Source organism: Mytilus trossulus, chromosome 4 (assembly GCF_036588685.1).
Source record: "Mytilus trossulus isolate FHL-02 chromosome 4, PNRI_Mtr1.1.1.hap1, whole genome shotgun sequence".
Taxonomy (NCBI): Eukaryota; Metazoa; Mollusca; class Bivalvia; order Mytilida; family Mytilidae; genus Mytilus; species Mytilus trossulus.
The window spans coordinates 77,284,709-77,298,569 of NC_086376.1; the positions used below are offsets into that span (position 1 = coordinate 77,284,709).

General features: G+C 31.4%; 1 protein-coding gene across 1 annotated transcript; it reads left to right on the forward strand.

The window, feature by feature from the left end:
* The first annotated feature begins 4,827 nt into the window (after positions 1–4,827).
* On the forward strand, positions 4,828–13,843 carry LOC134716021 (glutamine amidotransferase-like class 1 domain-containing protein 3, mitochondrial). Its single transcript, XM_063578687.1, has 7 exons — positions 4,828–4,997; positions 5,942–5,994; positions 6,956–7,066; positions 7,283–7,402; positions 9,053–9,145; positions 11,404–11,560; positions 13,601–13,843. Exons 1-7 carry the CDS (start codon positions 4,890–4,892, stop codon positions 13,724–13,726), a joined length of 768 nt encoding a protein of 255 aa, XP_063434757.1. The 5' UTR covers positions 4,828–4,889; the 3' UTR covers positions 13,727–13,843.
* Positions 13,844–13,861: the final 18 nt, after the last annotated feature.

Consider the following 13,861-nt stretch of genomic DNA (forward strand, 5'->3'; position numbering starts at 1 on the left):
CATTCTGACAAAGTGTCCAGTTGAACTTCTTCTCGCTTAGCCCATGCTCTTCTCAAAGATACCATTTAGGGATATTTAGGCAAACTAAAATATATAATCGAAAACAAACTAACAATATTGTCATGACAAAATAAAAACGATCTATGGACAAACAAAACAAGAAAAACGATCAATCGACAAACAAAACAAGAAAAACGATCAATAGACAAACAAAAGTAAATAAAACACAACATTAGAAAGAAAAAAAAAACGAGTAACACGAACCCCACAAAAAAACCTGATAACAAGTGCTTCGGAAGGATAAGCAGATCCTGCTCCAAGTGTGGCACCGTCGTGTTGCTAATATCATTCGGAAGGTTACATTCGAGGAAAAGAGAACAGGGTTGTGGTTACCACAATTTAGGCGTATATGTCATGGTGAAACAGATATTCAATAATGGCCAACCAAGTCGAAGTGATGATTTCAACCTCGTCAGTTAAAAGTCTTGTTTTATAGCTTCCTTGTGAGCAGAAATAATTTTTACAGAACATATTGATAACAAATACAAGCTCTGGGATATCGCAAAGTTGGAGATGTATACTCCATAAACAAGCGCTACAGGAATGTTTCTTCATAGTACATACATTTAGAAATGGAATTCGAAGCATTCTTTCCATTATCAATAGACGTCAATGTCAATTTCTATAGATGTAAACCAAATTATAAAGCAGACTTTATTGTAACTGTTTTATATGGTGTATCCTTTATTTCATTTAATATAGGATACATCATAGATGCGCTTAACCTCATAGATTAATTTTGGTTGATGAGGATTGTTAGTTGCTTAATGCCAGTGGCAAATATTTCATGCATATTCAGGACTATTTTGAGTTGGCTCTCGAAGTAAACAAGATCCGTCAAAACACACAATATTCAAGAATGTTCACAAAGGTGGTGAATATTATGAGATTTTTATATAATAAAAAGCATGAATTATATCATGTATAAAAAGAACATGTGGTATGGTTGGTAATAAGACAACTCTCCAAAACAGAATAAAAAATGACACAGAAGTTAACGACTACAGGTCACCGTACGGCTTTCAACAATAAGCTAAGCCCTTATCGTATAGTCCGATATAAATGGTCCCGAAATGAGAATGTAAAACAATTCAAACGAGAAAACTAACGGCATAATTTATGACAAAAAATGAACGAAAATAAATATTTAACACATCAACAAACGGCAACCACTGAATTACAGGTTTCTGACTTGAGACAGGCACATGCATACAGAATGTGACTGGGTTAAACGTGTTAGCAAGATCCCAACCCTCCCATACCTGGGACAGTGATGTAACAGTACAACATAAGAACGAACTATAAAAATCAGTTGAAAAAGGCTTAACTCATCAAATGGATAAAACTACCAAAACTACAAATACAAGTGGACGTGGCCGGGTACTTTTACATCCGAACAACAAAAAGAAACGATGTACAGATCTGAGAGTACTCGCAGTTACTGACAGCTAGATCAAAACCACTAACAACTAATTAAAACATCATGCATCTCAAACTAAATTCATCAATCAGTTCACATCCAACATCCAATGGGTGTATATTTTTTGTATGCTACGTTTTTATCTCTCGTTTCTATCATTTTTTAAAAATTAAATTTTACTTTAATTACCCACAATGATCGTGTTAACAAAAACTGTCTTCGTATTTTTTCCCGTTCGGCCTTAACACAAAAGCTTAAGGGGAAGGGAGACTGTATTGGATGTATAAATACGAATCCACGTTCGGTCGGAATGAGTATGGAGTTATGTCAAAATATCGAAAACATGCAACAACTTGTTCTATTTAATGGATATGCAAGTGGGTAGTATAAAACAGAATTTGGATTGTGTCCAACATACCGAGTCACTGTCCGAATTCCAGTCCTTCATCCTTCATATTTACAGATCCGATCTTCCCTGTGTTATATGACCTTGTCATCTAGCATACTAGATAAAATAAATGATAATAAGGCTACCGGGATGACAATATTTCAACGAAAATGCTACACATTGGCATACACCTATATTTATCAATTCCATTAAAATTTCAGTATTTCCAGAAAATAATAAAGATAGCCAAGGTTATACAAAATGTACCATGCACTATAACCGAAAAAACCCAACCCAAAATGCTCGACAAAACTATTGTCCAGTCAGTGATGCCGAGTTTTTCCAAATTTTAGGAACCTATCACATTTGATCTACTATAGCTGTATTTTTATTAGAAAGATCTTTATAAACCCTAGTACCAGCATTTTAGATTCGGCCCTCATGAACGTTATTGAGGAATGGATATGGCAGTGGACGATAAAATAAATGTCGCAGCAATATTGACGGACTAAGTCATTCGACTTATAGTTAATTATATAGCCGTTTAACAGAGTCATTACAGAGCTAATTTCAAAACAGGAAGTAATTTGTAAAGACTAATCAGATTTTTAATATTTGCAAAGGTGTTCCGCAAGGATCTTTACTAGAACCTATGTTTTTTTTTTAATTTGATTAAATGACAAAACATTTTAACGTGAGGGTACCCAAATTCCACCTATTTTAACAATTTTTCACCTATGTTTATTTAAGACCCAGACAAAAGTTTTCGTTCTGTGTTTTTTTGTAGATGTGTCCTTATTTACTTTATAATAATAATATAATAATATATATAATATTTCCAAAATCATAGGGCCCATAACGGGCATAAAACCAGTCTTCTTTTATATGCCAACGACATAGTTATTCTGACAGAGACCGGAAATGTACTGTTTTGTACAGTTGGTGCCAACAATGGAGACTTAAAATAGTGTTAATTGTTCAAAATTAAATGTAATGCATTTTAGAAAACAGCGTGTTCCACAAAGCAACTTTGATTTCAAGATTATAACATTTGAAACACTTTTCGGGTCGTGTGTTGTACCAGTCATTGGTTATTTTGCAGGTGGTTGGGGATAAAAAAAAAACCCATACCACTCCTTTGAAGCTGTACAGAACCATGAAGTTAGATTCTTTTAGGGATTACACAGATTTGCTATGGTATTTTTTTCTGGACAATTTTTTTTTCGCGACAAGTCGAAAACAATTTTTTTCTTTCAATTTTAGCATTACATATAGGGGCAGCTGAGGGTGAATCAAACAATTTTTTTTCCCTCAGAATCAAAAACAAATTATTTTTTTCTCCAAAAACTGGAAACAAACTTTTTTTCAAAAAAAACAAACCCATAGCTCTATGATGATGGAAATATTTTTCACAAAATGAACATGGACAGTTGCTATCTATGTGTAAATGAATGCAATGTATGATCCTTTGAAAACTTAGTAAAATCGAAACTCTCTCAAAATTAAAAACTTACATTACGATTAAACTGAAGAACGAGACTGAACTTTACGATAAAATGAACATCAAGAACGATCAGTTATGGCACAATTTCGCTGTGGACACTGGTATACATTTTGACAATACATTTCTATTAATTTCTTAAGCTGTAACTTTTTTTTATTGCTTAATCATTTTAAAAGACCGTGGAGAAGTTGACTTCAGTTTAATAACGGGCGACGTTTCTGTAGATTTTTATTTTATGAATACTTCATCTGTTCGTAATTACATCTGAGACTACTATTATAGTAGTCTCAGATTACATGCATGCTTTTATTTATACTGTGAACGTTTAGCGTACTATCACTTTATTTAAATACATTCAGCTATTGTTGATTCGAAAGACTTTCATAAGTCAAAAAAAATTCATAAAAATACAGCTGACAAATTAACACATTATCCCATGCTGATTTTGAAATGCAAAATAATATCACAAATTTAAAAAGTGATCGTCTCAAAAAAGCTATAATGTGTTAAAAGTAAACTAGGCTCCTATGTGTTTTAAAATAAGTGAAGAGTTTTTTTTATTTTATTTTATTATTAATGATTGTTTACCCTTCTTTTGACATTTTTGCATATAACGTGACTTCCTTATTTGTGCCATTTATATAGACGATTAGAGTGGGGTGCTCATTTTCGCCACATCTTTCCATGTTTTCTACAGTTTATGCTCAGGTCTATATGTTTTTGAAATATACTGATATTTCTATATGAAGATAACTTCAAATGCAAAACATTCCTAAGCTTGAAAACATGTTTGTTTGAAAATAATCATCTATAAAGTTTGATTAAAGGGTGTTTGAAATTTCAGAGACGGGTTGCTCAGAATTAAAAATGTACATCTCTGTATAGTTTTCTATAGATGTTATAGTAATGTTTGCTTTGAAAATGCGTTTTCTGTTAAAAAAAAAACCCGTTATCATACTTTTTTGGTGTCATACCACCAATTACTCCCACAAATTTAGAACGTATGTGAAAGTAGGCCTACTCGGACAAAAAATAGTGCATTTGATGTCATTGTTTACTTAAACTAACCAACAAATTGGCAGAAATGAAGCTTTTGGTGAAAGAGAAATATGTTAAGACCATTTTGAGCTAAAATTTACTTGTTTATGAGTTTGCATTCAAAATTGAGGATTAATGCACTCCATAGTATACTAATTTAAGATTTCCAGAAAACCAGGGGTTATTTTTAGCGGTACCTCTTTTCGGAAGACCTTTTCTTTTTTATATGATTTTAAACACCTGTTGAAAAATTGGCATGTAGAAAGCTGATACATGTGTGATTCAGGATATACCTGGTTTCTATGAAGTTAAACTTAAGGTAAAATATTTAGAAAGCTATGAAAATTGTAAAATTTGGTTGAACAGATAGGGACTTTTAATTGGTGGTATGACACCTTTTGTGACCCGTTTCTTTTCTTTTCTTTTTTTAATTGTGTGCATGTTGAATCACTTCCGCAGTCAACGAATGAACTGACAACATGTTGGCAACAACCAGAATATTCCGACTTTATACACAATATTCTTTGCAATGTGTCACAAGAAATGCATTCCATTGTTCATCAGTTCAAAGTGCAAAGGTTGCCGTGGTAAGTACTTTCAATTGAATAGATTTCTGTGTTAATCGTTGATGATTTAACTCGGGCATGAAGGGCGATTTGTAATGTTGAATATGATCAAATAGCTTTCTTTAAAAGAAAATTAGTATCGGAACGAGACTGGATAGGATCCGGAAAGCATGAAAATGTTTTCACTTAAGTTTGTGTTATAGTTTATGTAACACAATTAACTGCCTCTTTGTATCTATGAAAAGTGTCGTTACATTATAACAGAATATGATGTTAATTCGTTTTCAAGAACTTTTTGATATCATGATGTACAGTGGCAAATACTTCATGCATTTATAAAAAGAGGAAAAGGTCAACTTGTTTACAAAAAAATCTATTACGCAGGCTCTGAAAAAAAGGTTTTCTTTCGGGATACATCATCATGCGTGCACTTTGTGCTTGAACATTTGATTAGAGGATCATAAGAAAAAAAATAGAAATGTCAAGGTTCGAGTAATTTAATTTGAAATAAGCATGATTTAAGTAAACACCTTATTATAAATAGCTTATATTTATTCCCCTTGGTCCTCAAATATTTACAACTATAAATTATTAATGTGATGCATTGCAGAAATCTAAGATGCATATACTTTATAACTAGAGTATTTTAATGAATATTATGTTTATACATTCAAAATTTCAACAGTTTCCATATTTATTTTAATAATGAGTGGAAAAAAAATCAAGAAATGATGCCTGTATAAGTTTTGAATAGGGCTTTGGAACAAATAAGTCTTTTTGATGACGATCACAAAAATATTATATAGACTAAGCGCATGCATTATAAGATCTAGATGATTTTGAACTCAGCATGTCACGTTCCTATACAGATTTTTTTCAGAGACATGTACCTGTGATATATTCGGGATGTAAAGTTCTAATTTAATATCACCCCTTTTTAGTGTTATTTGTTCTGTCTTTTTCAGGTATTGTCCGGCTGTGGAGTATACGATGGAACAGAAGTACACGAGGCCTCAGCGTAAGATAATGTGGAGTGGATGTTATTGTAACCTGAGGGTTCCCAAATTGCACCCATTTTGACTGTTTTTACTTTTGTATATTTTTTTATCTTGTCTAAAAGCCTATGATGGTATACTTTTACATATTGTGACTTGGATGGAGAATTGTCTCATTGACACTCATACCACACCGATCTTCTTATACCTATATGAGACACATATTTCTATTCTTTGTTTATTTTGTAGATGTATCATTATTAGCTATATGTTTCTACAAATTTAATTTTGAATTCATATTAAATCATATTAAATGGGTATAACCCCTCTCCAAAAGATCTACGATTCTGTAGCAATCCATGACACGATAATTCAGTCGACACTACAGGTAGCTTCTGTGACACAATATAGGTATATGTTTTTTTGATGATATGTTAGAGTAGAAGTAATAATTTTTTTATTTTTTTTTAATATAAAGTCAACGGAACGACTTTTCTGTAGATGGAATCAACTTATTATTGTTTTACATTGTCTTATCGGTGCCTTTTATAGCTGACTATGCGGTATGGGCTTTGCTCATTGTTGAAGGCCGTACGGTGACCTATAGTTGTTAATTTTTGTGTCATTTTGGTCTTCGGTGGATAGTTGTCTCATTGGCAATCATACCACATCTTCTTTTTTATATAATTAATATTCAGTTGATGATATCCAACTTACTCTATGATCTATCAAATGAGATGAACAAGTTTCTTATCAAGCTACATTTTTGGTTTACATAAATTGTCTCGTTTGATTGATAAAAGCTCCAGCTCATGTTGTATCAATCTGTTGAAAAGTTTATAAAAATTCTCAGTATGTATTTTATTTTTCTGTTCTTGCTTTAGTTCTTTAAGACATACAGGCTTAATTCTCTTTATATTTGCAATAATAATGTGTTATGTTAATGTTCAAATGTATCATCTTAGTGTGTGATTTTATTTTCAGGATATTAGTCCATCTAAGTAGAAATAAAGCGGACGTATCCATGTTTGCACCAGACATTGAACAAATGCATGCTATTGACCACACGAAAGGGGAACCAATGCCAACTAATAGGTCAGAATTTACAATTGTTTTAATCTGAAAGAATAGAAGGTTTTGTTTTACATTTAGAACGCAATCCATAAGTAGAAAGTAATCTTTATAAAAGAAATTGCAATTAATAGATATTTACTTTCTTCAGTCCGTCCTGAATATCACACACATACCTCGCCTTAATATATTTGTCTTCTTACTTCATACTTATATATCCTTCCTATTCTTAACTTTCAGGAATGTCCTAGTAGAATCAGCACGTATTGCCAGGGGTAAAGTACAAGCACTATCAAATCTTACAGCCAATGATTACGATGCAGTCATATTTCCAGGCGGATTTGGAGCAGCTAAAAATTTGTAAGTTTGACAAAAGATATTTTGCATTTGAAGTAATTAAAAAAAAAAATGTTTGCACGAATAATATGCAAAAAGAATGTTTTGTGGGATGAAATTAAATAACTTTTGTTGTTGCTTTGACATAAATTGAAATAGCTCATGGAAGGATGTAGTGTCAGATTTGTCTTTGCGTTTTATACAGCTAGGACACCTTCTCTTCGTTCGACAAATAGACTTAAGGTAGCACAATACAAGAATTTTATAACTCCAACTCCCAAGTTTTAAAATGCTGTAACTTTCTAAATAATACTTGAAAATTTATAAAAATGGTAGTTTTGGATAGCTAACAGATTATTCTTTCAAATTAATGCAATGTTAGTATTATGCAACAATTATGTAACCAATAATAATGTTAACTGTGTCTAAAATATTTTTCACTAAATTTCCACTTTCAAATGAAATTAGCTTCTGCATAGGTATCCCTAGAGGGTTGATTTTATTATATGTTGTTCCTATGGCCATTATCTACAAAACAGTGTCTCAGATTTCAGATATAATGTATAGAACAAATTTTACAGCTAATTAAACATTATCTTCTTTTATGTGGTTAGGATGTTTACACTAATTAGAGATTTATGAGAGAATGGAATACCATAGAGACAATCTGAGACACCCTTTTGAAGCCCATGATGTGCTGATTAAGATTTCCTTAAATTTTTTTGTATAGTAAAAGAGATGATAGAGCTAAATTCATTCAAGTGAACTTACCTAGATTTTGCCATTAATTATGTAATAATTAATTACATAATAGATATAGGAAGATGTGGTGTGAGTGCCAATGAGACAACTCTCCATCCAAACAACAATTCAAAAATTAAACCATTATAGGTTAAAGTACGGCCTTCAACACGGAGCCTTGGCTCACACCAAACAACAAGCTATAAAGGGCCCCAAAATAATGATTGCATAATAACAATATTGCATTCATTTAAAAGCTCAATCTTTTATCTATCTATATATACCTCTTTTATTATTTTCTATGCATTCATTAGAAAGTTACAGCATTTCAAAGGTTAGTGATTAGAAGAAAAAAAATCTTTGTATTGTGCTACCTTAACATGCCAAAAGCATAAAATAAAAAATAAATAAACAATAAGTTTGTTAGTTATGCAAGTTAAATGGTGTAATTGTAAATTCCGCTCAGAAATAGGGACAAGGGTTGTGAATGCATTTTGTCTTGTAATTCGTTACATACGGATTCTCAAAATATTTATCGCAATGGTTCTTAAATTTAACGTCAGCAAACTTAATATTGTGATAACAAGGGAGTCGCATTTAAACATATTGATCCTACAATTCGGTCTTTGTTTTGTTGATTTATATTGGGTATATCGTTTCTTTACCCTGCGTTACCTTGTTTTTACCCTAGATCGCCTTCAATTATTGAACAAATGTATCACAGACTAATATGGATTCCAGTCAGAACTTAAATCATAGAACATGTTTCTTTTCTTCAAAATTCTAAATCTTAATGCCAGACTGATACATCGAGGGATAGCGGTTTGAATATGCAATTAGCTATGACGTAAAACTTTATCATAGCCATACATTAAACTCTTAATACTGTAAATTTTTGTTATGTGTGTGTCTATATAATTTTTACAATGATAGGTCAACTTTTGCCGTAGATGGTGCTAACATGAAAGTAAACAGTGATGTAGAACGAATTATACAAGAATTTCACAAAGGAAACAAACCGATTGGGTAAGTGTAGTGGTTTTTATATGTTGATGCAACACCAATACCTTTGAGGGTTTTTTAAAAGTTGAAGTCTGTTATTATTCTGATAAAATTAGACTAAGAAATCGTACTTTGACCTAAAATGGTCTACTTTTATAAATTTTGCCTTTGATGCAGAGTTGTCATATTTGCACTTATACCACATCTTTTTATATCTATACATGATTCAAGAGATGGAAAAAAAAAAACCAATGAAACAAAAACACAACGTATGTCTTCGTGTAAATAAGTTCTTACATTATGTCTTTCCAAAACATACACAAACTTTCTACATGGAAAAGAAATAGAAGAGAACAATTGCACAAAGACCATCAAAAATCGTAAAATTCGATACATATTTGCAACTTCACAAAAAAAGAAAGAGAGCTTACAAAAAAATTTCTAGAAAATAAATTAAGAAATTTTTAGAAAAGATCTTACAGATAAAATTCAAAATTTGTGTTGCAAAAATCCAAAAAGAAGGTTGAAAATTTCAAATTCTTATAAAGAAAAAAAAACCCAACCCGATATTGATACTGGAAAATTACTTAATTTTTTCCAAAATTTGAAAGCTGCACGGGAATATGATAAAAAATACACCTTCCTGAGATATGTCACATGTAATGTGAACAGCTGAAAGAACATTTAACTTCGCCATTTTCAAAAGATGAAATTCTCCAGTCCATTTAAAAACTGAAGAATGACAAAGCTTCTGAAGAAGACGAAATTATATTTGAGTACATAAAATCCACATCAAATCAATTAACATAATATATGCATTTATGAGAAACTTTTTAATAATATATTTGATAAAGGTCTTATTCCACACTGACATTTTTACCATGTACTCTTTTTTTAAATTATTAGAATGCAAGAAAAAGAAATTATCTTATGCCTTTATTGATTTTTAGAAGACTTTTGACAGTGCATGGCGAGATGGTTTGTTATATAAAATATGTCATTTAAAAAATAATGTAAACGGTAAACTGTAATAGGTTATATCTTGTATCTTGTATGTACTAAATCATAAAATAATTTTAATTTGGAATACTTTGCTTGTGACAACGGCGAACGACAAGGAGAAAACTTGTCACCTTTTTATTTATTTTATTTTTAAACGATTTAGAAGATGTTTTAGTCCGAAAAATAGATAATAATGGACGCCAAATTATATAGGTTTTTGCCATATGATTGAAATTGATATTGAAGTTAGAACAGTACTATTTTGGACACATTTTATATCCGTTCAACAAGCAAAGTTTTCCTTCATATTATATAAACTTTCTAATCATAGGAACGCTCACGACAATAAGCAGTTAAAGTACTTATAATAGCATAAACATTGAGTTATAAAAGCAGTTCAACTATTTGAGTATTCTTTTTTTTCTATTTTAAAACAGGAAATTTAAATATGACTAAAAAATACTTATCCGACAATGCCTATAAAGCCATGTACGAAGTCCTGAAAATGCCAAGGAAATATCAGATTTCTGTAAAATGTTAACTGATTTTTTTCAAGATTCTAGTAACTGATATGGGAAACACAAAACTTGACAATATCTTCAGAATTTGAATTCCCTCATTCAAAATTTGATTAAAGGTTTTAACTACAAAATTTTAAGAAAAACTTTGAATTCGAAAAATAATTTAATATTTTGGACATCAATTTTTTTCCATAAAAAACGACAAGAGAATTCGACTGAATATTTTACTAAACGTCATAATACAGCTCAAATATCTAAACGTATGTCAAGTAGAAGAAAACTAAGTCTTAAGAAGCTTTGTTCTTTTATAAAAATAATGCTATAACTTGTGTTTGTATTCCTGTGGTATGTAACGTTTGTAACCTCGCTTGCTTATTCTGTACATATTGTAAATATTTATTGTTGTATTTGTTATGTCTGTAACGATGTTATGCATTGGCTTTATGAGAGTAAAAGATATATCTCTTTAAAAAAATGATTTTAGATTTTTATGTAACTGAAATTTACTTTTATCATCATTTGTTTGCATGTTGTTCTGAATGCAAGTAGTTTTTATTCCTGGGTTTTTACATAACCTGTAATGAATGTTTATTTTTTAGGTTTAAAGTGGTATCTCGTTGGATTTATGTTTTAGCAAAATTGAATTCACATCGAAAATAGTTTACATTCGTAAACAATGAGTATATTAACCGCTATACCCCTTATGTGTCTAAATCTTACTAAGATGAATGCTAAGTTATTCATTTAACTTTCTTTAAGGCTGTGTTGCATTGCTCCTGTTTTGGCGGCAAAGGTGATTCTTGGATGTGAAGTAACAGTAGGTTCAGACCAAGAAGAAGGAGGCAAGTGGCCGTATGCTGGAACAGCCGCGGCTATTACAACAATGGGGGCATCACATCAGAAGAAAGATGTCTCTGTATCCTTTTAAACCTTACTGTGATTTGAATATGTATGAACAGATATGTGTTTGCATTATTACATATATCTGCTATCAGCAAATAGCTTGATATATATCATATGCTGTCCAGCCTTTATTAAAATAAGGAGATGTTGTAGGATTGAAAATATGACAACCATCCATCAAAGTTAAAAAAAAATTTTTGGCAATCTTTCCAACTGCTTAAGGTTCATCATAAGGAATTGAAAAATATGGCCGTGTTTACACTTAAAAAATTACTATGAGTACAGACAAACTGGTACATCCAGGAAAGTTTTAAGGCATGGCAAGAACTAGATATATAAAAGTTATACGAATAAAATTGAAAATGGAAATGGGGAATGTGTCAAAGAGACAACAACCCGACCAAATAAAAAAACAACAGCAGAAGGTCACCAACAGGTCTTCAAAGTAGCGAGAAATTCCCGCACCCGGAGGCGTCCTTCAGAAGTCTACGTTTCAGAAAATTAAAAACTTATCTGGATTTTTATGTCCAGTTTTTTTCCGTTTGTAGAAGATAGCAAAATAAACAAACACTAGAGTTTCATTTGATACGGTCCACTCAGTTACACAGTTTAAATCACCTATTGTTTACAGGTGTGTATTGTCCATCCATTGTCCATTTAAATTAATACTACTCACAACATTGATTATATGAGGGGAGCTTCTCAATCATTTTCACTGCTTAGTTAATTTTTGCACCTTCTGCAGGAACGAAAAAAACTGGATAGCAAAATCTAGAAAAGTTCATAATTTTCTACTGTCAAAGTTATGAGGCGTAAAATAAAATGCATTTAAAATTTATATATCTAGTTCCTGTCATCCCTTAAAACTGTTGCAGGTGAATAGGTTAGTCTGTACTCGGAGTCAAATTTGGGGTGTAAATACCGCCATATTAGCCAAAAGGTTATGATGAACCTTAAGTTCTAGCGCTTTATTTTCACAGATAACATAGCTTGTTTCAGATGGCATATAACTCTCGAAAATATTTTCAGTTTTTAGTATATTTTTACAAATACAAGTACATTTCCCCGAAGTAAACTTGTAAATATATGCATTCATGAGTGAAGGTTAGCATTCAGACAAGAATCTACCAATTTTAACTAATTTTCATAAATGATTATATCGAAGTACCAGGATCATATAAACTAGTTTAGAATCGTTCTTGCGTAAGGCCATCCAACCAACTATTGTCTACTGTTCATGTGCTTGATTTAATCAACTAATTTACAAAAAAGAATCGTGTATTCTTGCGTATGGATTCATGCATCAACATAATTAATATATACACAAATTAACCTGATGACATAACAAAGGACTAAGACATAAACTAGGATCTACTACTGTCAAAGTTATGAGGCGTAAAATTTAGCTACAATGACTTACTTTATCATAAAGTAAGTCATTGTAGCTAAATTTTACGCCTCATAACTTTGACAGTAGTAGATCCTAGTTTATGTCTTAGTCCTTTGTAATGTCATCAGGTTAATTTGTGTATATATTAATCCCGGAATAGTCCAAGTTCAAGTAAGATGTATGTTACTTTTGTTACTTTCTTTTAAAATTTTAATTTAGAATGAAATCTTTCAAAATACGGCTCAACTTTTTGATTTTTGTTATCGATATATTTGACATGTTTGGTGATGATGGCAGGTTTTGTTTTGCCTTGGCACTATTTTCCCTTTCGATCCTGGTTATCGAGGTCTCGACAAAATGTATAGACACTTTTGTACTGCTATATAAACACTGCTATATAAATATAAAATTAAGAAGATGTATGATAGCACACGAGACAACTATCCATAAGAGACCAAATCACACGGCAGTTAACATCATGATCTATAGGTCACCGTAAGACTCTTTTTAATTTGATTGTTTGATACTGTTTATTCCATATATGTCTCGTCCCATCATTTTAAAGAGGCAACACCATCAAGAGGGGGAGGGGTGGAGAATCACTAAGTACAGCAAACATAATTATGACAATTTATCAAAGTAACTCCTTAACTTATAAATCAGGACGTACATGTAGATCAGAAAAACAAAATTATAACTACACCTGCCTACATGTGTGAAACTGCACTTCACGAAATATTTGATGGCATTGGCAAAATGGTAACTGGTGTTTTAAAACATACCAAGTGATAGTGTTATAATTTTTAAACTATATAAAAAACAATATTGATGCTGAAATGTCCTGGTTACACACATGGTATTGAGATGCATTGAAAAAGTGTGCTATTAAATAAAAATATTTCTTAACTTTTTTGTTGATTTGTA

Excerpts from the sequence above, each read along its gene's own strand:
- LOC134716021 (XM_063578687.1), top strand. The coding sequence starts at position 4,890 with ATGTTGGCAACAACCAGAATATTCCGACTTTATACACAATATTCTTTG. Across the intron at positions 5,995-6,955 it reads GAAGTACACGAGGCCTCAGC|GATATTAGTCCATCTAAGTA; the intron begins GTAAGATAATGT and ends TTTTATTTTCAG. Across the intron at positions 11,561-13,600 it reads ATCAGAAGAAAGATGTCTCT|GACGTACATGTAGATCAGAA; the intron begins GTATCCTTTTAA and ends CTTATAAATCAG.